Raw genomic sequence first — 26,534 nt, forward strand, 5'->3', positions numbered from 1 at the left:
AATCAATTTTGCGGATTGGGCCAATAAATTGTGGTTGGGTCACTACATTCTGGCCCAATAAGCTGAAAGCCCAATGAATTGCATTTCTCCTACAACCAGCAGCCACGTAGGATAGATCCCAACGGCTACTTTCAGACTGGCCTCCTATTTGAATTTTCTCATTTCTTCTTCTGCTGTCGCTTCACACAAGTGCACAGCTCCATCTCCACCCCTTTTTGCTCCGTTAATAATTCAAACAGAGAGAGAGAGGTTTATAGCGGTGAAGGATTAATCTCACTAAAAATGGAGGAGTATAATGAAATTCCGACTAAATTCTCATCAGTTTCATCATCGGAAAACCGAGACTCGATCGGGTCATTGAACGGCGGAGAGGACGATGAATTTTACGATAAAATTGAGGCGCCGAAGTTTGTGGACTTCACTGTTCCGGATCACTACAGCCCCGACGACCATTACTGGTTTTGCCTCCGAGTCGGTTAGTTCCCAAATTCCAGATCTCGGCTCTCTTCTCTACTTTCCGAATTTTGATTTTTCTGAATCTAGGTTTTGCAGCTGGCTTCGTTGATTTCTCCGTAATAGGTTGCATTGTTTACATAGATTCGCTTTAGATGGACGAGATTTGTTTTTGTTGGTGATAATTTTGCTATGAGAGATAAGTTTCCTCAGTTAACTGCAAATTTTGTGGAATTATGAGCTTATTCATTGTATTGTTGACGGAATTGCTGCGGTTAGCAAAGCAGATTTATGTATTAGATATTTGGTTCTGCATCACTTTTTAACTCTCTGTTGAAATTGATCTTCAATTTTAAGGATAACATCCTAAAAATCTTTGTATATCAGTAGTATTTAAGAAGAAGAATGTTGATTTTTGTTTCAGGATGTGACCAAAAGCATGAGGAAGAAATGGATTCTGAAGCAATCTACAACAATTTTGTCCTTAGGGTTAGTAATCAAATCATTGATTTCACCACTGCATTGCCTCTTCCCGTGTGGATTGCTAAATCTTCTTTTGTTCTGCTCAAACAGGTGATGGCAGCCAGGAGTCCCAATGTAAGGCTTCGAAAAGCACTCGATAGAAATGCTTCGAGGTATGTTCTAGTCTCATCGTGCAGGTTTTTTTTGGTAGCCATTCTACACTGTCATCTTGTTTATTGAATGATATCTTTTGCAGAACACCTACAAAATGCCCACTTTCAGCTCCTCCGAAATCATCCAAGCCAAGACTGTCAAGGATGGCTGTCATTTCATCGATGTCTAAGAAGATGGATGATGGAAAGAAAAAGGTCGTTCGTCCCCTTTTGAAGCCTGTATCTACACCAGTGACAAAGACGAAACCGGTTGCTGCAAAGTATCTCACCACTCCAAGGAATAAGAAGAGCATATCTGATCAAAGTTCGTTTAGAAGTGTTCAGCATCCAAAGCGTATCAATGTTGAAGTGCCAAAGAGTGGAACGGTGGCTAAGGCGTTGGTCTTTCGCTCTCCAAAGAAAGCCATCAAGGTAAAGACATCTGTTGAGCTGCGTACACCCGTCTCTAAGTTATGCCAAGGGATGAATAGGCTTGAGATTTCGAGTCAGAGAAGAAAACCACTTCAAACTTGCAAAGGCCAAGAAGATAAATTGGGAAGATCGATTAGAACAAAGAGCAAAGGACAGTTATCTCAGAAGCAGGAATGTAAGAAATTTCTGGGAAGGGATGAGACACATAGCTTGAAGAAGGAAGAAAGTTGTGCTATTGGAAAACAGTTGGACACAAATGTCAGTGAAGAGTCTGGACTTCAAGAATCTAGTCATGAAGAAGCACATTCGACAGTGCGACCAGCGACACAATGCTTGGATTCTGCCTCAGCAGATTATTCAAAAGGAGAAGTTGCAAAAGCTGAGGAGTGTAATGGGAATGAAAACATTACTTCCGAAAGTTGTGTAGACCACCATGGAAACAATTCTTCTGAAGGGGAACAAAACGGACTTGACTTTGAGGATGGATATGACAAAGAAAACGCTGCAGCTTCTGATGAGAACAGGTTCGAAACTCTATAAACATGTTGAAAAAATATTTTAAGCTCTTTTTGAAGTGATAATAATCAGTATCAAATTTTATGCAGAATGCCAAGCAACATTCTGAAGCAAAATGGAACAAAAATCTTCGGAGTGCACCAGAAATGTGACCAAGTTAGAAAGAAGGTTTCTTATTTCGGACTTTGTTGTTGTTTACATTTTTTCGTGCAACATGTTACCGATTGCAATAAATTATTGATTGCACAGGTTACTCAAGCACATGATATTCTGAAAGAGGGTTTGAGTGGTCCGGTGACGAAGCTGAAGAAACCAAAGGCCACAAATCCTAAACCATTTAGACTACGAACTGATGTGAGGACCATCTCCACATAGCAGCTGAAATTTTGAAAATTAAAGCAAACAGAGATCTAATCACATTGTAATTTCAGGAGAGAGGAGTTCTTAAAGAAGCCACCTTGGATAGAAGAGTTGCCGTCGACTCCCCAGCTAGCCAATGTGAAAATACAAATGTGAGCACCCCAGGTGGGAAGTTACAGAAGAAAAACAAGAGTGATATTCAAGTAAGCATTTTTCATTCATGTGGAGTATTTGATACTTCCTTCAAGTGTAGTAGTAGTGGATTTAGCTGACATGAATTTGAACTTTTGCAGAAAGGGAGCCCGGCAGTGGTTTCAAAGACTCCAAAACGGCAGGAGAGGTTGAAATCAGCAGCTTCTATGACACCAGAAAGTATTAAATCTAAAGAGCAAAAGGTGAAGAGTAGTGCTATGCAAAGGTTGGAGAAATTCAGGAAACTCACATCATCTTCTGTTCCCCAACGCGTGAGGCCTCAGGGGTAAGTCTCTCTCTTTCGCAATCAAACATGGTTGATAGATAAAAATTGATATTTTGATATTTTCAGGGTTGAATCAAGAAAGCAGGAATTGATTTCATTGCTGATTCCCGGTCAAAAACTGGACGTGATACACGAAACTTCGCCCCAAGTTTCGGAACCACAGAGCACTGGAAAGGCAGGTGCAACTGTGAGGAGGAACGGTTGGCGCTGAACCTAAGTTGATATAACACACAGCAACACAGTTTTGTGGCGACGATTGTTCCTGTTTGTGGCGACGATTGTTCCTGTTTGTTCAATTATTTATTGAATTATTATTTGGTTGTTGCCATTTTTCATTTCTGTTATTGTAAAGTGTAAAAACCAAACTACCGGCATATTGGTTAATTCTGTTTTATTATGTATTAAGAAGTGTTATACAAAATGCTGCTCACTCAGTTTAACTTTAGAAGATGAAATTCACAATTTCAGTTGTATATCAAAATCATACTTATAATCCTTCCAAAGTTGAAATATTCGGAACCAGAAATACAATAATTCCCAAGAAATTCAAACATTGTCTAATAAACAGAATCGGTTTGATTCGACATTATCACCAGAACTAGAAAAGGTAACACCGGTTATAAGAATAGGTCTAGGGAGCACCCCCCTTGATGATAACCTTCATCTTCTCAGTTGCAGCAACAAGTTCTCTCGATATTCCTGGTTCGTTAGCCGAATGCCCAGCATCAGGAACCACCTGTGCAATCCAACAAATTCACTCATATAAATCAAATGTATTCTTTTACATCCTTTAAATTCTCATACAAAAAAAGCTTCTTGTATTCAAATGTATTTTCCTTTCTCCAAAATAACTCTCTTCAGTCCTAATTTCTTTTTTTAGACTGGTTAATTGGAAAATTTGGTATTTCTGTTGTTCTAGTCATATTTGCCTAAATGTTAGCTTCATCAGTCATTGCAAGTCATATCCCTTTGATATTTTCAGCATCGGATAGAACAATGCCAAAAAATTCCTATCATACGGAAATCATTTTTTTTATATTGCCAAAGATGTCAAAAAAAGTGGAAATGCATTCTCACCCTAAAATCAGCCTCAGGCCAAGCCTTATGAAGATCCCATGCTGACATCATGGGGCAGCAGACATCATATCTCCCCTGCACGACGAATCAGAGACTTCAATATCATGCGTCTCAAACTCAGTATGTTTTTTCTTCTGGCGTAAACTCAAACGCTCCCAATTATGACAAGACAATGTAAGAAAAACTATCTGGCACGCAAACACACATGCTACAAAATATAGATATATAGTTCCTCAAAATAATTCAACATTCTGCATAGCCATATCGAAGTCTCTGGACAGCAAATATTATTCTCCACATTCAAGAATTATATCTAAAGATTTTATATTTACCATTAAAAAGGTAGTAAACAAACCTGCACAATTACAGTGTTGATATGCTTTATTTTGTCAAGATTGTCCAACAGGTAGGAGTCTGAAGGAAAAAAACCTTTGTTGACAAAGTAGTGATTCTCAATCCTTGCAAAAGCCTGGAGAAAGAGGAAAAAATTAATCTAATGGAAAAATCACAAAAACAATTAGACAGAAACAAAATTCCAAAGCAGGAAGCTCTCAGCCAAATTTATGTTGCAGAAACTGAAGGAACAGAAACCATTTGCAGAAACCTGGGAATTTCATGAAATTTGGACTACATCACTACTGTGTTCAAATGACTCCAACAAACTGAAAAGAAAATATTTATTTTCTCGAGGATTACATATTTCTGATAGATCTGGTAGCATTGATATTCATTGGGGAAAATACCAACACTTCTTCAATAGTTAAAACACTGATGTCCTAGACTAAAAAACAACGACCCAAGGTGACAACAGGAGAGATTTTTGTATCTCGGTTACTTACCTGCCAACAACATCACAATAACCTAACACGATTGCCAGTACCAAAGTTTAGCAACATGAATTACAGGCACAGAACTATGTAGTATAAGAACTCAAGTGGAAAAATGGCAAAGCCTCGACAACTTCTAATGATATTTTTCCTGTAGAAAATGCAGGGAATATGGATATAATTTTCTTTGGAGTGTTTTATGCACACCCCTTTGCCTTAGCCCTCCCAAACTTTTTTTTTCCACATTTGATTTTTAAGTTTACACAAATAGCTGCAGCTTTATAAAATTCAAGTCTTTCATAAAAGAATGAGAAAAAAAAATGCTAATTACAAGCGTCTGAACTAGTCAACTAACCAAGCAAAACTTATCATCCTCTCCTCGTCCAGCGGTAGCTTCATTGGGCAGAAGATGAGCTGTCATCATTTCCCATTTGGTCCATGCCCTAGCAGCTGCATACTACATTATCAAGAGATAGAGATAAACAACTTTAAGGCAGACCATAAAAATGCTTCTAAGTATACTTTTAAGAAATGTGCTCCAAATACAATTAAGATGTGTAACTGTAGGCTCTCCAAAACCCATGACTTCAGGGGACGCATAATGTTAAAGACAAGGATTGAAAAAACACACAAAAAAAGAATGGAATAAGAAAAAGAACAACAACTTCGCATGACCAACTTCAGTAAAAAAGGTACTAGGATCTCATAAGAACACTTTTTTTCCAAAGGCTTTTCTGACAAAACTTATGGCTTCGTGGAAATATTCAGTAACAAGAAGCAATCAACAAAACAACTGCGTAGAAAGCAAAACAAGAACGTCAATACTTACTTGTGTCTCCTTGTCGCTGGAGTCTAACCTCTTGTGGTAGGCATCAACGAAACATCCTCTTTCACTTTCTGGAATAAGATCTCTAAATGGTTCCCATGCTACAAAAAAGATGATTTTGAATTAATTTTAGAAGTCCAGATAAACCAAACAGCACAATAGAGAATATGCATTACACTTTCTACCTAATACTATGTTCCCATTTTTTCAATCATCAAGAGCTCTGTACATACAAGGCAGAAGCCACACTAGTCTAGTTGCCATGTCGGACATACCATTATAGAGATTACAACTTCTAGGTGAACTATTAAGAAAATGAGTAGCATACCATCAGGATATATGGAAGCAGCTCCACCCTCATAAAACCAATCAATTTCTTTCTTGCGCAACAGAAAAATGCCTCTCAATACAAGGCCAGTCACCTTGAACATAATGCAAGTTAAAGGCAATCAACAGTCAGTTCAATATAACGAGATGATTATTTGTCATTATAATATGCAAAAAAACTATAATCTCTTTTGGGAAGTATGAAAAAGGATAAACAAGAAACCTTGTCAGGATGAGATTCACTATACGCTAGAGAGAGTGTGCTTCCCCATGAACCACCGAAAACCTGTAAATTTATATTGATATGAAGCACATAAAGCGGCATCCACCAAAGCACTAAGAAGTAGTAGTTACCAGCCATTCTGAAACTTTTAAGTGTGTTCTTAGTTTTTCAATGTCTTCAATGAGTTTCCAAGTTGTATTCTCCTCCAAGCATGCATGAGGTGTACTTTTACCAGCGCCTCTCTGGAAGAGAGTAATTTTAAATGAAAACATCACCCATTGTGTTCCTTAGCTTCCTCACAAACCAAATAATTCAAAGCACAAACCTGATCAAACAAAATGATCCTATAAAACTGGGGATCAAAGAATTTCCGGTTCTTAGATGAAGTACCACCCCCTGGACCTCCATGCAGGAAAATCACTGGCTGCACGAATAAAAGATCATAAAAAAGACAGCACATAGTTGATCTTAATCCATAAGATGCCAAAGCAAAACTGTGAGAAATTCATTATTGCACAACACCCTATATAATGTAATACTACTGAGAATAAATTATAACGGTAGAAATGTCCCAGGCAGTTAAGTTAGAGAGAAAAAGTGACTGTTGACACTCTGCCTTATATAGATAGCATCTTTTTTCACAAGCTTAGTGGAAAAAGACTCAAAGAAAAATCTAGAGAAGCAGGTTGCGGCTCATACACATTCCTTCTCATCAAGACTGATTGGGAATGCATCATCCTTCTGACACCAATTCTGTTCCACCAAGCATGATCTTAAATGCGGAAATTGATCATATGTTCTTTTTCATTTTTCAAGCATCAAATTAGTGCTCATCTAACAAAATTGGGCCAAATTAAGAACTCTCCCAATAATTAAAACAGTTGCACCCTTGCCATGACCCAAGTTAGGAATTTACACATAAGACATCCACGTGCATTCGATACTAACACAGTTCTTATAGCAGCTACAACACAAGACAGGTACACATGATGTAGAGAGGTAACAAAAACTCACATGCCCATCTGGATTCCCAGACTCCTCATAATATACTGTGTGAATGTCCGAAACCTTTAGAAAGTCAGTGTTGTACGGCTCTATATCCGCATAAAGGCTCGTATTCACTTCAGGAGACACTCCCTTGGATGCCATAGTCTCTGAGGTCACTAGCATATCACTGTTATGGTAATCAAGATTACTGTTTCGACTGAGCACAGCTAGATTTCTTCTCCTTCCTGCACACATGACGACAGACAAAAGATAACCATTTTCACAGTAAATAATCTGAAAATAAAGATTCTCTAATCAACCAATTTCTCTAGTAAACCAAGATTAACAGAATGCAAAATCTAATACCACAGAAATAATCAATCTGACAATCATTCACTTGTTTCAGTATGTGTGTGCATATGCTCTATCTAACGCAGGATAAGGCACTGATTACCACCATTGATTGGAGAAATTAAAATTCAATCTTTGTGGTTATCTAATTCTGGGACGGTCAAATCTTGATCCCTTTCGCCCCCAATAATCATTACCCATTTGATTACAAAAGGAAACCTATCTATTTGTTTTTCTTTCTTCAATGTTACGATGATCACAAGGAAAAATCAGTGAGCGAGAGAGAGAGAGAGTGACCTTGAGTGGTAGGATTATTGATCGGAGAAAGAGCGTGAGTTGAAGAAATATGAGAGAGAGAGAAGCGAAGAGGAGTATTGGGAGGTACAACTGCAACACCAATGTTCATCGCTCAATCCGATCAATTTCAATTGGGAAATTAGCCATTATATTCACCAATTAAAAAAAGCCACGAACTTCGATGAAATTTATGATACTAAATTTTTTAATCTTATTTTATCATATTTATCATACTCATCATCTATTACTATCTTTTCTCATAATTAATGATGAATGAATTATACATATCGAAATTCTCTATTCAATTAATATGAAAATTTTCATTATCAATTAAAAATCATTTTAAATGTAAGATAAATTTCACGTGATAATATTTCTGCATTAAATAACCTCTTCTCAAATGTTGCAACTTCTATTGCAGCTGCTAAATTTCCATCAACGTATGTTGTTTTTTCACGAAACCTTTCCAGACAGCCTTCTCGCAGGATTCCACCACTTCTCACTCATCTTCGTAAAACCCATTTTCCCACTGAAATTGATCTCGCCCACAAAGACTTGTCTCCACAAAGTCTCTCTGGAATCGCAAAATATGCGATATCAAAGTGTTCAGACATCAGGGCTTCAAACAAAGGTGATAAATCTACCACTCTCTTACTCAAAGATTACATTTTTAGACTCACTCACATATCCCCTAAGATAGTGCGTCGATTTTGGAGAGTTTCTGTGTTAAGACCTCAAGGTGTTCTTGAGAAATCTGAGATTGAGGTTAGAAAGGTCGAATCTTTGTGGGGAATTTTCAAGTGGGCCTGCAATCAATCAAGAGAGTTCGAACATTTACCTCGTTCGTGTAATATTATGGCTTCGATGCTCGTGCAGGCCGGGTCGGGAGGTGGAGAACTTGTTGTCAAGGAGGGAATGCCAAGGATTTCTGTTGGCTTATGAGGAAGTTTTCAGTGGTTTGATTGAAGGGTATGTGGGGGAATTTGAATTGGATAGGGCTGTGTTGGTTTATGAGAGAATGAGGGGCCTAGGTTTAGTGCCGTCTGGGGCGAGCTATCGAGCCCTGCTTAGGTATTTGATTGAGGTTGATGCAGCACAGTTGATGTATCATGTTCACGAGGATATGATCAATGTGGGGATAGGAGGGAGTTTGGAGGAAAAATGGATTCATGAAAACGTAATTCGAAGGCTTTGTGTGGATGGGAAAGTGCAGGAAGCTAGAGATCTGTTTAGGAAGGTCATGAGTTTTGGAATGAAACCAAGTAGTTTAATCATAAGTGCAATCGTTAGTGGGTATTGTGATAAGAAGGACTACGATGATCTATTAAGTTTTTTTGCTGACTTTAAAGTTGTACCGGATGCTATACATGGGAACAAGATTCTGTCTTCAGTGTGCAGAAACTTTGGTGTTGAGGAAGCAAGCGTGTTCTTGCGGGATTTGGAAGAACTTGGTTTTCACCCTGATGAAATATCGATAGGTATCTTGATCGGGTCCAGTTGTCGTGAGAGGAGACTGAAGAATGCTTTCTTTTATATGTCAGATATTGTGTCAAGAGGTCTCAAGCCGCATCTATATTCTTATAATGCTCTGTTGAGTGGTTTGTTTAAGGAGGGTATGTGGATATTTGCTCGCGGCATGCTTGTTGAAATGAAAGATATGGGAGTGGCTCCCGATTTCTCTACCTATAAAGTACTCGTGGCTGGATTTTGTGAAGCTATACAATTTGACGAAGTAAAGGCAATAGTTTGTGAGATGCTGGATCATAGCTTAGTAAAACTCTCAGCAACGGACGATCCACTAGCTAAAGGATTTGAGCTCTTGGGGCTGAGTCCATTGAGTGTGAAGATTAGAAGGGACAATGATAAAGGATTTACTAAAGCAGAGTTTTTTGACAAACTTGGTAATGGACTCTATTTACACACGGATCTGGATGGGTATGAGAGAGCAATTACTCAAGTTCTCGATGATGCCATGATACCGGATTTCAACTCCTATATAATGGAAAAATTACACAGTTTAGACACAGAAAATATTCTCATAATGGAGGGTGAAATGACACGGTGGGGCCCAGAAATATCTTTACCCGCCTTGTCTTCGTTATTTTGTTGCCTCTGTCGAGCTCCCTTCAATGCCAAGGTCATTAACCATCATTTCGAGACCATCTCCAAATCAACTTATCAACTAGATGAAAGCACTTTAAATTTGCTTGTTCGGACTAACTGCAAAATGGGATACACTTTTAGGGCAAGGACACTTTTTGATGGTATGACACGAAGGGGTTACAAAATTGATATTGGTACATACTCTGCGTTGTTGGTTGATGCATGCAAAAAAGGTGACTTGGCGAGCCTTCACTTCTACTTGAATCTTGCACGCAAATCTAATTGGTCACCTGAAGTGAAAGATGGAAAGGCCATTCTGCGTCATCTCTGCAAGAACAAGTTGTTAAATGAGGCACTAGAGTTATTTGAGGCCATGCTCTTTGTCAGCTGTTGTGGTATTTTGGATATTTTTGACTCATTACTTGAAGGGCTTTGTCGGCAAGAATTCACCGGTACTGCTTGTGTTTTGATAGACGAGTTTTCAAAGCGAGCCGCCTTGTCTTATTACCACATACCTTATAGCCGTATTGTGAGTGGGTTTTGTCAGGAGAAAAGGTTCGCAGAAGCCTACAAGGTTCTTGAAACTATGATCCCTAAGGGCCTGCCTCCGCCTATGGAGGCATTAACTCGCTTAATGTCTCACTTGTGCAGGACTAATTATGAGAACGCCATTGAACTGAGAAATATGTGCTTGAGGAATCAGTCTTGTGCACAGCTCCCTTTCCACTCTGCTTTCGTGAATGGGCTCTGCAAGTGGGGAAGGTTTGAAGAAGCAGCTCGTATATTCATGGAAGTGAAGGGCTTAGTTCTGGATGCTGAGATGTGTCACTTTTCATTACAGGCTACTGTCAACGAAATAACTTGAAGAAAATTCGAGAGACCCTCGGGGTAATGATACGAAAGGATTTAAGTATCTCCCCTTCTAGTTACAGTAGCATAGTACGCCTCATATGCAGAGACGGAAAGTTCTCTCTTGCACTGAGCTTGACTTCGAGTAACTTGCATCCCGAGCTCGTGCTGTATAATATTCTGATATTTCACATTTCATCGAGGCAGAAGACATTGGATACAGTGATTGGTGCTCTTCAAAACAAAGGACTACATTTTGATGATGTTACTTTCAATTTTGTCATTCGAGGACTCCTGTTGCATAAGGATGTATCACATGCTCTTCACTACCTGACAACTATGATTAGGAAAGATCTGAAGCCAACTAATCGTACGCTACGAGGAGTTATCAGTTCTCTCTGCCATGAAGGAGAGCTTGAGCCAGCCTTGAATTTGAGTCGAGAAATGGAACTGAGAGGTTGGATCCATGGTTCGGCCATTCAGAACGACATTGTTGGGGCACTTCTCAGTAAGGGTTGACTCCATGAAGCAGTAGGATTTCTTGACAGAATGGCGTTGAAAGGTCTGATACCGAACCACATCAAGTATGATAGTTTAATCAAACAATTTTCCCAGCATGGCCGTGTGGATAAAGCAGTCAACCTTTTGAACGCCATGCTGCAGAAAGGAAGCCATCCGGAGGCCACCAGCTACGACTGCCTCATTCAAGGTTTCTGCAATGGCCAGAAGTTGGATGTAGCTCTGGATTTTCATAAGGAGATGCTGTGTAGGGACTTAAAACCGAGTATGACTACTTGGGACACTCTTATTCGTGCATTGAGTGCAGGTGGTCGAGTGGTGGAAGCAGAAGATCTGCTTAAATCCATGATCCAGTTTGGTGAAACTCCACAGCGTGAGGCGTTCAACTGCGTGATTTATAGATACCGGTCAGAGAAGAACATTAGCAAGACGTCGGAGCTCTTGAAAGTGATGCAGCAGAAGGGTTATGAGCCAGACTTTGACACACATTGGTCTCTGATACGCAACTTGAGCCATTCCACTAAGAAAGATGGAGGCAGTTTCCTGTTGAATCTCCTGTCTGGTTTCAGCTCTGAAGGGAAGAACAACCCCAGAACTGGTTGATGTAAGTTTATATCAGTTTAGTTTCTCCTGTTGTTAGTGATTTCACATCGGTCATCTGTATAAATTTAATGTTTAATTTTGCATGCCTTATCCTAGTAAATTTGTTGTTTCCCCCTTAAAAACTTGTATTTTGTGTTTAAATCGGAGTAGGAAAGAGAGAGAGAGAGCTAAATCATGGTGCTGTGCTTTAAGCCTTAAATCATTCCTTTCGAGACTCAGTTCACGAGTTTAGCTTCATGGTTAGGATATAGTTTCAACTGAGCTGATCTATGTTCTTGTACTAAAATGAATTTTAGGCTCAAGTTTTGGGACTTGATCCTAGAGAGGTTAGTGTTCCTGTTGTTGGTGGGCATGCTGGAGTCACAATTCTGCCCCTTCTCTCACAGGTAGTAAAGATTGAATTTTGCTGTTGCCATCTTCATGTTACTGAGCGAAGTTGTCTTGTAGGTGAAGCCTCCTTGCTCGTTGACACCGGAGGAGACAAAATTCTTAACCAAGCAAATTCAAGATGGTGGGACTGAAGTGGTTCAGGCAAAAGCTGGTGCAGGCTCAGCAACTCTATCAATGGTAACAATGATTTTGGTTCAGTGTTGTAAGAGAAGAAGGTTAAGAGAAGAAGGTTGAGTTGAATCTGTAGGCATATGCAGCAGTGAAATTCGCAGACGCATGCTTTCGCGGCCTAAGAGGGGATGCTGGCGTTGAGTGTGCTTTTGTGGCTTCACAGGTCCCTCTACCTGAGCTTCATGAAATCCCACCTTCGTGTCTCTCTGAATGATTGGTTTGCAGGCAACGGACCTCCTGTTCATCGCAACCAAGGTGAGGCTTGGGCGCGGAGGAGCTGAGAAGGTTTACCATCTAGGGCCCTTGAATGGGTATGAGAGGTATAGAATGTTTGTGACATGAAAACTTGCTTGGTGAAAACCTCAATTCACTGGTTGGTGGATGGATATGGACAGGATTGGATTGGAGAAAGCAAAAGGACTTGCAGTAAGCATTCAAAAGGGAGTTTCCTTCATCAAGAAATGAAAATGGAGATAGCATCAAGAATCATTTTTTAGTTGTATTCTGTGTCATACAATAGAAGTGAAAGAGACGACTATACATGCTTATAAAATTCATGAAGGATCAAAGACTGCTAATTCGTACAAAGCCATACCAGCAATGGTCGGGATTATTCAATACAACAAGTATGAACACGAACAGGATGGCAAGGCAGACCCATGAAAAATAAACACTATATACCTAAACTATTTGTAAAAAGGAACAAACAAGAATCTTTACAATATTTACAATTTCCTCATCCTCCACAACAGATCACAACATAAATGGATTTGGAGGGTGATGAACAACAGGCATCTTCGACATAGTAACATTGCCCAAGAGCGCGCTCCGCGTCACGGAATCCTCTGCTATCACCGGATTGACCTGTGCCACCCTCTCCGGGACAATCCTGTCCCCATCAACCTTACCCAGCACTTCAAAATGCATCCTCATAGTTGAGGGCTTCGTCCTCCATTCAGGCATGCCAACCACATCGCCCTCTCTCAGCCTCTTCTCGACCCCAAAACCAATCTTCACGAAAGTCTGAGCTGACACATCTGCCTTCAACACCTTGAAAGACCCCTCCTTGTCCCCTCTAGGACCCAACACAGAGGACAGCAGTGCCTCAAAGCCAAGCAAGTTCGGGTTTGAGCCATTGAGGGACACAACGGGCCACAGCGTGCTAAAATGGTCCGCTGCAAGAAGGGCTGTGGCTTCTCCTCCTTGGAGATCAACGGGAGATATAGCATCACTTCCCCTGGCCTGGTTCTTGGAAGCAGAGGACAGCTCCACTAGGCCAGGCGCAAGGCGCTTGAGCTTGAGGCGGTTGCTGGAGGAGGAAGGTGACGGGGCAGGGGATGTGAGTGATGTTGGGCCAACTATACGAAGGGAAAGGACAGGAGCATCTTGGGAGCGAGCAACATCTTGGAGACGCTGAGCCAGAGATAAGAGGCCCCAGGCAAAGCCATTGTCTGTGACATTGAGAGGAAGTGGAAGCTCAACCGGATGGCGCAGGCTAACTGATCTAGCCCCTTTAACAGTGACAACAGCGCCATCCGCTATGATCACCTTCTTTAGCACACCAGCATCCACATCGTGCTGAACGAAAATCGAGCAAAATCAGCAACCAACTAAGATATCAATAAGGGGAAATATCAACAATGGTCAGTTTCTATTACAGGCAAGGATATCCTCATGTTTTTGGCATCCTGAATCCACAGTTCCATCGGCCCGGCCAACTGGAACGGAGCGAGCACGGGCATCTGATCATCTACTTTCTGTCTCTCAGACAACACATTTTCCTCGCCCGGCCTAGCCGGATTTTCCATTTGGAAAAGGGGCAAATCCACATATTCCCATCGGTTCACATCCTCCAGAAGCTTTAAGGGAAGAACATTGTTTTCAATCTCCACGTCGAATTCGTATGCTACTGATCTCCCCACAAGAGCATCCCTCAAATCGAAGCCGGATACCTTGAAATCGTCAGCTTGGAGCCCTAATCCCTTCACAATCGCTTCTTTCAAATCCTATAACATAAAACCATATGAATTTGAGCAATTTGATTTTTTTAAAAGAACCCTAGATTGAATAAGAACCTCGATTCATCAATCAAAGGCATCCTAAGACAGCTCACAGAAACACAAAACCACACCTATACAAACCAAAGTAAACGGAATCAAAACTCACGGAAATGGCTTTCGGATAGGGAGGATTGAAATCTGGGGCGGCGGCAACCAAAGCCGACGATTTAGATAATTGAGCTCCGATCAGAACAAAACAGAAGGCGGCAGCAATGACCGTAGATGGCCGCTCTGAGTTCATTGATAGATGAGGAAATAATCGAGATTCTGAGCAGAAAATCAAGGTGCTGCTGATGCTGATGATGATTAAAAATTTCTTCTTTGATTTGTTGAGAAGGAAATTTGAATCGGAGACTTGCTGTTAAAGCGCGGCCATTGGTTAAAATGGATGACGTGGATATGGGCAGCCAATAGGAATTGAGAGAGGCGTAAAACAAATAATATGATTGGTTGAGAGTGACGTGGTTGCGCGGGAAATCTGGGGTGGTGTCTGGTGTGTTCATAGATACGACGTCGTAATGGAAATTGTGATAGGAATAGGATATTTAAGTTCGTGATATATGCCAAGTTTAAAATTCAAAAATCAAACTTTTTGAAAGTTTTGTGCTATTAAGCGTCAATACCGCTTTTCAGAACTAATATTGATGTTTTTCGACGAATTGGATCTTTTTTTTACTATTATATGGTTTGATTTGATACAAGAATATATATGAAGAAATTTTATTCTACATATATTATGTGGACATGATTTATGAGCTTCGTACTCGATTAAACCATATTATCATTAAACCTTTTATTTTATCTATTTGGTTTGATTCTAAAACCTTAAGAATTGTATTGATGTCATTAATTTTAAACATTACCTAAAAATCAAAATTTGGTTTGTTCTTTTACAGCAATTTTTTTGAAGTTACAAAGAAATTGGACGTATCAGAGTTTTGATTTTTTAATGTATTTCATAAAATTAATAACATTATTAATAATTTTTAGTGTATTACAATCCAAATAAATGGATAAAATAAAAATAAACTAATATTAGCGTTGACTAAATGATCATAGATTCATGTGCTTACATAAGATTTATAGTATATGACAATTGCAAATCTTCTTATATCCCATCTTTCTTAGCAAACGAGCCCTAATCATATAAATAACAAGTTTTGTTCTTCATGTTTATGACACTTTAAAAATTTCAAAATATAATACTTCATTTTTATTAAATATTAAATTTAAAAATAATGTATTTTTATCGTATTATCATCAACGATTAATTAAAACTTTTGGTTTGTTTTTCTTTTGTTCTTTTTTTTGACCAGCTTTGATGTACTGTCTTTTTTATTTGTTTATTTAGTATTTTGCTATTGTACACTCTTACCTCATCACTCCTTAATGGTTCAAGAGTTTTAGACTATCAAAAAGAAAAAAAGTACGAAAAGGATATCTCTTAAACTTAATGACTAATCAAAAAAAATAACAACACGACCTATTGACACTCGCAGGGGCGGACGTAGAAAAAATTGGCTATAGGGGCTGAGCTTCATTATATATTTAATATGAACTAGTCCAAAATATACTCATTCCATCTTATAAAAATATGTGCACTTTCCATTTTCGTCCATCCCATAAAAATATGTGCATTCCATTTTTGGAAAGTTATATGAATTTCATGATGTAGGTCCCACTATCCGCTAACACTATTTTAACGACTTACCATTCTCATCTTCTTTCTTACTTTACTATACCATTCTCCTCATCTCTCTTAGTTTACCAATTTTATCTTAATTCTCGTGCTATATCCATTGTCATATTTTTATGGGACGGAGGGAGTATCTAATAAAAAGAACATGTCAAAGCTGTGGTTTTTTGATTGAAAACGTTGTAAGATTCGTTCGTTATCAATAGTTGAAAATAAGTCATTCTCAATATATCAATATACAAAATTAAATTGCCATTCATCCACTCATCTCACATTAGTTTATATGAATAAGATACTATCAACACCCACATACTATATTCTGTATACTAGACAATCACAATTCACAAATATTAGCTTGCAACTAATCGTTATTATAACTTTTTTAACTTCCAACTATTCTATCCAAATCTTAAAGTCAAAAGATAGAATATAAAATTAACAACTTTAATAAACTCCCTACCTCATAATTTATGTAGAATTTGAATGTTAATTTCTATAAAGTCTCAAAGACTCAAACCCTCCTTGCCGCAGCTGCTTAAAAGTCCCAAAACTCCCAAAAACTCCCAAAACTCTTAAAACCGTGTACCCACTTACAATTTTAAACTCCCTTCTTCTTAAATTTTACTAATAAAAACGTGTACCCATTTAAAAAAGTGATAGCAGTTTATAAAATTAAAGAATGCAACGAGTCCAACATTCAAAGTGGAGTATGCAATGAGTCCAACATTCAAAGTCGAGTAGGTGGGGTAAGTTTGACTTTTGCTTTTATAATTAATTAATTCATTTATAAAATTACACTTCTTCTTCTTCAGGCTGCCAAACGCCATTGCCACACTTTCTTTCTGCAGATTTTTATTTCCCCCTCTTTAATTTCAGCCCCTTATAATTATTCATTACAAGATAATTTGTTCTTCAGTAGCATTGTTTGGTAAGGGCTTAAACATGATATTTCAAATTTTTAAAAAAATTGAAGTAGAAAAAAAAAATTGGGTAAGACCATCAGTAGTGGGGCGCCCTAAGCCGCGCCCTAAGGCGCGCCATGTCAGCATTTTTATCCTCCTCCTTCTTCACCTGAAGTGGGGCGCCCTAAGGCGCGCCCTATGACGCGCCACATCATCATTTTGTTGTTTTGTTTAATTAATTTAACTGTTTTCAAATAACACGTAACGAGTAAAAAAAAAGACTAAATAACAAGCGGCGAAGTTTTAATAATAAAAAAAATTACACCATTCAACTAAAAAAAGAAAAAAACTAAGTCTGGCCAATTCTCAACTTCCTACGCAACTCATCGAGTAATGCACGGAGATACTCGGCTTGTTCGGGGTCGGTGCACTTCTTGAGGGCCTTGTACGTCTGCAACATCGTCATTGCCATCGATGCTGTAGCTAACGACGCAAACGCGGTGGCCGTCTGCGTCGGGAGCTCATCCGGGTCCGAAACAGGGGTTGCAGTGGTCGACGATGACGTCGCGGTCGCCTTCCCCTTGGCCTTCGCAGCCTTGATGCCGGGAGGACGCCGGGAGGACACCGGTGTGCCGGAACTCCCTTCATCCACGTACGTCCGGTTGAGGTCAACCAGGCTAGTGCCGCTGCCGCTGCTCGTGTAGTCACCAGCTTCGGTGACCTTCGTCCTCTTCGGCGCACCAGTGTGCAGAATTCCACCTTGGAACTTCTGCTTCTCCCTCAAGAGCGCCCAAATGGCCTCATGCTTGAACTCGCCGAACATCGACCGGTACGACAACATCGCTTTAGAGCGCACGTCGTGCACGCTCTCGCCGCTCCCCTGTGACCGCGCGCACTTCTCGAACTCCGCCGAGTACAAGTTCACTTGCTTCTTGATTTGATCCCAGTGCTTGCGGAGTTGCTCACTCTTGCGCTTGTACGCAGTCGGCGGCTTGACCGAATTGTAGAGGTCCGCGATGCGCTCCCAGTACGCGGTCTGTCTCTGGTTGTTGGCGAATATCGGATCTTCCGATATATCTACCCAACACCGGGCCAAAGTGAGAGTTTCGTCGTCGGTGTAGTTCGTACGGCCGGGGGCGTACTCATCGCAATCACCGGGAGGCGGCAACTTCTGCGCCCGCTGCCGGTTCCGCTTCGCTTTCCCCTTGGCGGCACCGGTCGCTGCGGGGGCGGGATCGGCCGATGCGGTTGGGCGGTGCGGCAACGGCTCTATATCAGACAACCCATACGATTCCGTACTGAAATCGGGATCGTAATGGGTGTTGTCGCCGAACGAACGATAATCGCCGGGTTCTGTACCCGGCCAATGCGCCTCTCCGCTAAACGTAGGGCTATTGGGGCTTGAATCCATTTCGTAGTAATTATGTAAATGTAAGTTTCGAAGATGAAATCGTGTGAAATGAAATGTTACAAATGAACGCTATTTATAAAAAAACGAAACCGCGTGCCATCGTCCGCGGCCTTCACAATGGGGCGGACGATGTTGCGGACGATGGCCATCGTCCGCGACGTCCGCAATGGAGCGGACGATGGCGCGGACGATGGCCATCGTCCGCGGTTTAAGTCGCGCCCGAAGCATAGGCCGCGACTATCGTTCGCGGCCTATGCCACACACCCACAGTGGGGGCGGACAATGAATGGCGCAGACGATGCGCGCCATCGTCCGCTCATTGCGGATGGCCAAAGGGCCTAAGCCCTACCCTGTCTCCACGTGCGTCCGCCCCTGGACACTCGCCACGCTAACATCAACTTTATGATAAATGCTAAATAAAATATACTATTAATTAGTCAAAGCTCTAAAGTGAAAGAAATAATAGTAATAGTTAGGTAGCTTAGGTTGGTACAAATGAAATTTCCTATGATCTTCATTGAAGTTTCTTGTGTTTTTCTTAAGTCTTTTGACCATAGTCGAAACTAGTAAATAAGCGCGTCATATATGATATACTAATAATTACGTTTTAAAAATATTAAGTAGAAAAAAAAACAAAAAATTGGATTGCAATTTAGGATGATATATTTGTAATTTCATGTCAAGTTGAATTTCTCCAAAAAAATTCAATTTGATGCAGCAATATTAATTATTATGGCGGAATAACGACGTCGTTTTGATATTTTTTAAGCCCTTGTATTATGGTTATTGGTTAATATCATTCGCTATATAATAATATAAAGTTTAGTAAATCCCTCATCGAATATATATATTGTTCATGTGACTCAGTCAAAGAGTAGCGCATGACGTGGCTTCCAATTGGATAAAACCTCAAAATGACGTCATACTCTTGTTATAATTATGAATTACTAATAAATTTAAATCGGTAAAAATGTCGCCTTTCAAGATTTATTTAGAAATGATATAAATAAAATTGAATCGGAGAGAACAAAACCGAAATCTTCAATATAATTTTAAAGTAAACATTAAATCATGAAATGATGAAGTACATAAGATCAAAATGTCGGTATATTGACATCCAGCTAATTAGTAATTAGTTATAAACATTTTACTCCATAAAATTTATCATTTATTTCTCTTTTCGTTCGTCCTTAAAAATTTGTCATCTTTCACTTTTATCATTTTTTGCAGTGAACCCCACATTCCACTAACTCATTATCACACACATTTTATTATAAAACTAATTTATAAAAGTAGAACCAACGTATCCCTAACTTTTTCAACCAATTTTCTATTATGTTTTCTTAAAATCTGTGCCAAATCAAATAGTGACAAATTATAAGGAATGAAGAAGTACTATAAAAGCATTATCATTTGTTATATAGAAAAAAAATGCGCATACAGTATAGTTTCTACAACATAATGATGTAGTAGTACTTTTTATTAACAATAAAATATTATTATAAATTTATAATTCAGTTCTAATATAATTAAAATGAGTATGAGTGTCATATGCACATAGATTAGAGATCCAATTCCGACATCTCAAATTTGAAGATTTTAGAGTTATGTTAACAAATTGAAAGCCTTTTTAGTTGAAAGTTTGCATATTTGTTGGTAACATCTATTTGTATAATATACAAAGACAAAAGTTGAAAAACATATACCATGTCAACGTCGTTATCCAAGACGCGGTGTCAACCTAGAAACAATATTTCGTATCTAGAAATCAATCCATTTCATTCTATTTAATCTTAATTTAATGTTTTTCTAGAACATGTGTGCCAACTAATATTAATATTTTTAATTTACCTTAGCCGCAATTGAAGTAGACTTCTGCAATAAATGACTTTGTTGGTACTATAAATGCATCCCAACGAATTTGGAACTCTTCATCCTATCCAATTCTTGAATCCGGATAAATTAGGTAGTTATATTTACATATACATAAATAGTTAACTAATTTCAACTCCAATCTCATATTTTCTGATTTTATGAATGCAGGTTAATCACATACTTATATATTATTGTTTGATGGAGATCTCAGCCTTCAATAGCTCAAATGATTTGGTAATTACTACTACTATATTATACAACAAATAAGCATTAATGGATTCAAAACTTAACTCTCTCTACAATCAATCGTAATTGTGCAGCAATATTGGAATTGGGGAGTGGATGAGATGATGGCTTGTATGTTTTCCGATGAAGAAATTAGGCCGATGAAGCAGTTGAGAAGAAGTTCAGAGTGTTCATCATTTGGAAACACAAATTGTTCATTAAAAGATCGTAACTTAGCTGAGAGAAACAGGAGAGAGAAGATGAGTCTAAGATTCACAGCATTGTCTTCTCTTCTCCCTCCATCCAAAAAGGTATATGCCATAACTTCACTCTTGTCTTAATTACACATTCATCAGTGTTATGTATATAGATACAGTTGATAATGGAGAATCGAATTGAAACAAGAAGTTAGAGACGAAGAAGATGATGAGCACAAAAGGGAATTTTATTCAAGGAATTGCAATTGCGATTTTCGTAGCTTCTCTCTGCTAAAACACAGAAACAACAATGGGTATTAAATCCCTAAACAGATTTCAACACTTAGTTGAATCAATGGCTAAAAAAGAAAAGATTCTAACTAATTTTTCATCCGACGGCTGAGATCTAATCATCTCAACTAAAACAAAACTAACGGTTCCTAAAGCTCATCAAGCGGATGAGCTGCTTGTCTTCACTCCACTGATCTGGCTCACTCAAATCATCACACATTTAGCATTCATACCAACAATCTCCACCTTGAATACTAAATGGTGTTAGTCCAGCTTTCTACACACACCAATCAGCCTGCATCTATGTGCTGGTTGTCATCGTGATAAACCTGATGTCTCGCCAAACAAATTACAGTGTTGTTGTCGCAACTAATCTCAACAGCCATTTGCACAACACCTAAATCACTTGCTGTTCCCTTTAACCAAAAACTCTCCCTTACAGCATCACCTTCATAACCAATATCTCCCTTGTACAGAATGCCATACTTTCCAGCTCCCTTTAAGTACCTCAGGTCCCATTTTAGAGCTGGCCAATGTCCACTGCCATGATCAGCCATGAAATGGCTTGTGACACTCACAGCTTGAGGTATGTCCGGCCTTGTCCCAATCATTCCATACGTTGTACTACCTATAACATTGCCACAGGGAATCAGCCTCATCTCCTGCCAATCTACCTCACCTTTTGGCTTCTGCTCCACCATGAGCTTGAAGCGCTGAGCCAATGGTGTGGAAGTTGGCTTGCACTCCTGCATCCTGAACCTCTTAAGCAATCTAGAGATGTAGTCAGTTTGACTTAGCCAGAGTTCTTTCATTGCTCTGTTCCTGATTGTATTCATGCCTAGAATCCTCTTGGCACATCCCAAATCCTTCACTTCAACAACTGACCTCAGGTCATCTTTCACCAATTGAATCTCCTGCTTGCATCCTCCAGCAACAAGCATATCATTAGCATATAGGAGTAGGTAGGCCACTGGAACTCCACCCCTTTTCTTGAAATTTTTTCTGCCATCACTATATCTGGCAGTAGGCTTCACATTTTGTCTCCTAACTCTATTTCTAGCCATCTGACATCCTCTCAAGTCATCAGTTAGGGCCTCAATTTCACCAGCCACTTTACTTCCTGTATCAATCAAATCTTCCTTTTCAGCAACATTTTCCTCCACCTCAAAATCAGAAGTAGACCGCTGTGTTGATTCAGAACTTTCAGCTTCATCAGATGGTTTCTTGAATGGCATTTCTGACTCAGTAAATACAAGATCCCTACTGATCACAACTTTAGCTTTCCCAGGCTTTATACACGAGAGTCTATACTCCTTCACAACATCTTGGTAACCAAGCAAAACACATCTCAAAGCCATAGCATCAAGCTTTCCCTGCTTTAAATGTGCAAAAACCTTGCATTCAGACACTCTCAGTCTAGAATAGTCACCATGATCACCATACCACTTGTGATCAAGGGTATCTCCATCCAAGCTTGATGATGGACAATTATTATACTCCTTAACAGCTATAGCAGCTCTGGGAAATGGGAGTTTCTTTGATTTTCTTAGGATGCAATCTTCACATGGTGTCGGGCTCCTTTCATCAACTACAGATATCACTGAGTTCTTGACCAACTCCTTCACACTCCCTTCAGCTGGATGGCCCAGCCTCTGATGCCACAGTCTTACAGTTTCTGATGTCGCATTGTTCACTTCCATTCCTACCTCTGCAGACTTCATCACTGTGGCACACAGATAGTAGAGATTTCCTCTCCTTTCTCCCTGCATAACCAATTCCCCATCTTTCCTGATGGTCATCTTCCCCTCAAAGGACTCAAATGAGCATCCCTTGCGTTCAAGCAACCCAAGTGATATGAGGTTCCTCTTAACTTCAGGAATCAGCCTCACATCACTCAAGATTTTAATGGAGCCATCAGCCAGCTGCAATCTCACACTCCCAACTCCTTTAACCGAACAAACTTGATTGTTTCCAAGAACCACATATTCACCACTCATAGTTTCAGCAAATGCCTCAAACCAATCTATGTTCGGACACACATGAAAACTACATCCGGAGTCAAGAATCCAAGAGACAGACTCACCTTTCATCATCACATTCAGCACCTGAGGGACTTCATTCTCTTCCACATAATCAGAGCTGCTAGTCCCCTGCGTCGCTTCCTGCGCTTGTTTTTCTTCCAAGCGTAGCAATCCTTCTTCAAATGGCCCGGCTTCTTGCACCAATGGCAAGACCGTGTTTCCCTCTGCTCCGTGAATCCACTCTTGAATCTATCATCTTCTTTCTTGAAGTTCTTTTTCCCCTTATATTTCTTGATATTCAGGCTCTCTGCCTGTGAATCCTGATTTCTCACAACGCCCTTTTGTAACTCCTTTGCCACAAGATCCGAATGAACCCCAGAGAAGGTAATCTCCTTGTCACGGCCATACAAAATCGCATCCCTCAGCTGGTCATATGAATTAGGCAGTGCATTGAGGGCCAAAATAGCCTTGTCCTCATCACTAACCTTGACATAACATGCCACCAGATCATCTACAGTCTTATTAAAATCCTCCAGCTGCTCCAGAATTGATCTATCACCAGAAAAACCATAGGAATGAATATACCCTTCTTTTCATGTACAGTCGATTGGCCAGAGACTTACTACAATATATCTCATCCAACCTCTCAAGAATCTCAGTCGCGGTCTTTTGTTCCTGAATTTCTCTCAAAACCTTATCACCAAGGTTCAAGATCACTGCACCATAGGCCTTGAGCTGCATCTCAGCCAGCTTCGCTTGTTCCTTCTCATCCAGAACAGGTGCCATCCCTTTGCTCTCGGGAGCGGGCTTATCCAAGACCGCTGCGCATCCCTTCTCGATCAAAATTGCTTTAATCTTCATCTTCCATAGGGTGTAGTCATTCTTCCCATTGAATTTGTCTGACTCCAAACGTAACGCCATTCTCGAACAAATCTATGACTTCTTCCAATGATTCTTCCCCTTCCCACAGACGACACAACTTGATAACAATTGAGAATCCAATTGAAACAAGAAGTTAGAGACGAAGAAGATGATGAGCACAAAAGGGAATTTTATTCAAGGAATTGCAATTGCGATTTTCGTAGCTTCTCTCTGCTAAAACACAGAAACAACAATGGGTATTAAATCCCTAAACAGATTTCAACACTTAGTTGAATCAATGGCTAAAAAAGAAAAGATTCTAACTAATTTTTCATCCGACGGCTGAGATCTAATCATCTCAACTAAAACAAAACTAACGGTTCCTAAAGCTCATCAAGCGGATGAGCTGCTTGTCTTCACTCCACTGATCTGGCTCACTCAAATCATCACACATTTAGCATTCATACCAACAGATACAGTTCTTCAACTGATTTATTAATATCTTGATTCAAAACCTTATACCCCTCTGGCCAGGATATAATGTCTCACTTTGATACGACACTGATTTTAAGAAATGTAAAAAGAATGAGTGGAAGAAGTTAGTGAAACGAGATTTCTACATTTATAATGTGAGTGAAATGAATTATTACAATGTGTATAGTTCGTTTTACCAATAATAGTAAATATAAAATACTAACACATTCAATAGTGAGCATCACAAAATGACAATACGTGACATTTAATGGCAGACGAAAGAAGTATATGAGATTAGTTTTAGAATTTTCTAATTATCACAACAAGACACCCTCTACGTACGATGATAATCCGAGAGATGCAATGCGGTAATCTTAAATGCAGAAACATACACTACACGATATCTACATTTTAAACTCGTGTTTTTTTTATATCCTTAATTTTAATCGAACATTTTAATTTTAACTGAGCCACCTAAAAATAGTCATACACATTTAATTTGGCATGTGTTAAGCTCAATACTTGAATTTTTCACAACATTTAATGTTAATAGTAATAAATTAGTACTTACAATTACTAATGAATTTCAGAGGGACAAGGCTTCTATTCTAGAAGAGGCTATCAACCACATTATACACCTCCAAAAAAAAGTGGACACTCTTGAGAAGAAAATGACCACCAAGAGCTGCCGCCACGGCGGCGGCGGCAACATAAGATCTTGTTCAAATGAGAGGTTATTATGTGCAAATACTCAGCCTTCACTCCCTCTAATCAAGGCAAAAAGCTATGATTCTGAGGTGCTAATCAGTGTTGATCATCACTATGTGAGTAACAAAGGGGTGTTGGAAAAAATTGTTGGCATAATTGAGAAGCTCCATTTATCAGTTGATAGATGTAGTGTTGTCAATTTTGGAGATTCTGATCTCAACAATATCACAATTATTGCAGAGGTATGCATATATACATGTCATGACATATTGGCTTCATTTGTATCAATTTGTGAGCTGATTTTGTGTAAAAATTGATTTTGTTGCAGATGGGGGATGAGTGTGGTATGAGCATCAAGGAAGTAGTGAATAGATTACATATTGCTCTCAAGATTTAAGTTAATTAACATCAAGATAGGAAATCATGCATGTTAATCGGTATTAGTATTATTTGTTTTGTTCATTATTTACTAGTATATTTTTGTTGTAATACCTCAGAAGTTGATGTTGACGTCATTAATTCTACAAATTATTTAAAATTAAAGTTTGGTATAGTATCCATTTCTCTATAATTTTAAGTAAATAAATAAAATATCAACTCAAGCTTCAATTTTTATGAAATTTAATCGAGCATGATATGTGTTTCCACATCGGTGAGACGATTTAACATAGTATCTGGCAATCTTTATTAAAATTAACATGGGCCAAGAAATTCCCCTAAAATATTCAATGTTCTTTTAATGGGCCTAATGGTATGGACATTTGCATATTTCATTTTTAATTTTAAAACTTTTGGGCCCATATATCGACCTCAAGTATTTTGGGCTTAAAAGATACATTGACACCCTCTTGATTATTTCCATTTTCTTATATCATGTGGTATTTATATATGTAGAAGGTGTTCGAGTGATATACAAGTCAATTACATGCAAAAATAGTGTAAATAGGCCAAAATAGGGTAGATCACACATTCGGGCACCCCACATTCACGGGCTCATCTATGGTCTCTTCGTCAAATGTCATTTTGGTAATAGTTGTTAACGTATCACGCGGGTGAACCAGTGGTCGTGCGTCAAATGCAATTCAAGAATAATGAAAATTAATGATATGTCTAGTATTTTTCGAAGTATTCTGTTTGTAAATTAACTAGGAGGCATGTTTTGGTGCATTCGTCGAGTTTGTAATTACTAATTTACTACTGTATCTTAAGGCCATATTTGGTAGGGTTGATAACGATGGAATTCTATAAAAAAATGACATTTTTCTCATAGAATTCCATCACTAGATGAGTTATCAACCCTACCAACTTGGCATATACATATATTCAAAACTCATTGTTGTACATGGAATTAGTGATAATTCTAATCTCTAAATTAATCTTCAATTAGTCCTTTCATTTCTTTAACTGAAT

At 39.1% G+C, this 26,534-nt stretch overlaps 3 protein-coding genes and 1 pseudogene across 6 annotated transcripts; 2 read left to right on the forward strand and 2 right to left on the reverse strand.

The window, feature by feature from the left end:
• Positions 1–194: 194 nt before the first annotated feature.
• LOC121759555 lies at positions 195–3,243 on the forward strand. Of its 3 annotated transcripts, XM_042155187.1 has the most exons (10): positions 195–475; positions 878–942; positions 1,027–1,088; positions 1,172–1,499; positions 1,578–2,023; positions 2,105–2,183; positions 2,265–2,369; positions 2,447–2,578; positions 2,669–2,853; positions 2,920–3,243. In XM_042155187.1, exons 1-10 carry the CDS (start codon positions 283–285, stop codon positions 3,062–3,064), a joined length of 1,740 nt encoding a protein of 579 aa, XP_042011121.1. In that variant the 5' UTR covers positions 195–282; the 3' UTR covers positions 3,065–3,243. The 3 variants fall into 3 exon arrangements, with proteins under 3 accessions (XP_042011121.1, XP_042011120.1, XP_042011122.1); XM_042155186.1 differs by having other exon boundaries at positions 1,172–2,023; positions 2,920–3,242; XM_042155188.1 differs by having other exon boundaries at positions 1,172–2,023; positions 2,939–3,074.
• A 45-nt stretch (positions 3,244–3,288) lies between these two features.
• On the reverse strand, positions 3,289–7,960 carry LOC121759557 (proline iminopeptidase-like). Of its 2 annotated transcripts, none has more exons than XM_042155190.1 (11): positions 7,769–7,960; positions 7,148–7,365; positions 6,459–6,557; positions 6,265–6,375; positions 6,134–6,196; positions 5,912–6,005; positions 5,587–5,684; positions 5,113–5,214; positions 4,286–4,399; positions 3,931–4,005; positions 3,289–3,589 (listed from the first exon to the last, which is right to left on the reverse strand). In XM_042155190.1, the coding sequence occupies exons 1-11, from the start codon at positions 7,875–7,877 to the stop codon at positions 3,485–3,487; spliced, it is 1,188 nt and encodes a 395-aa protein (XP_042011124.1). In that variant the 5' UTR covers positions 7,878–7,960; the 3' UTR covers positions 3,289–3,484. The 2 variants fall into 2 exon arrangements, with proteins under 2 accessions (XP_042011124.1, XP_042011125.1); XM_042155191.1 differs by lacking the exon at positions 7,769–7,960 and adding an exon at positions 7,487–7,729.
• Positions 7,961–8,152: 192 nt separating this feature from the next.
• On the forward strand, positions 8,153–12,991 carry LOC121759554 (annotated as a pseudogene).
• A 135-nt stretch (positions 12,992–13,126) lies between these two features.
• Positions 13,127–14,810, reverse strand: LOC121759556. Its single transcript, XM_042155189.1, has 3 exons — positions 14,570–14,810; positions 14,062–14,409; positions 13,127–13,981 (listed from the first exon to the last, which is right to left on the reverse strand). The coding sequence occupies exons 1-3, from the start codon at positions 14,702–14,704 to the stop codon at positions 13,157–13,159; spliced, it is 1,308 nt and encodes a 435-aa protein (XP_042011123.1). The 5' UTR covers positions 14,705–14,810; the 3' UTR covers positions 13,127–13,156.
• Between the last annotated feature and the right edge of the window lie 11,724 nt (positions 14,811–26,534).

This window comes from Salvia splendens, chromosome 12 (genome assembly GCF_004379255.2).
Source record: "Salvia splendens isolate huo1 chromosome 12, SspV2, whole genome shotgun sequence".
NCBI lineage: Eukaryota > Viridiplantae > Streptophyta > Magnoliopsida > Lamiales > Lamiaceae > Salvia > Salvia splendens.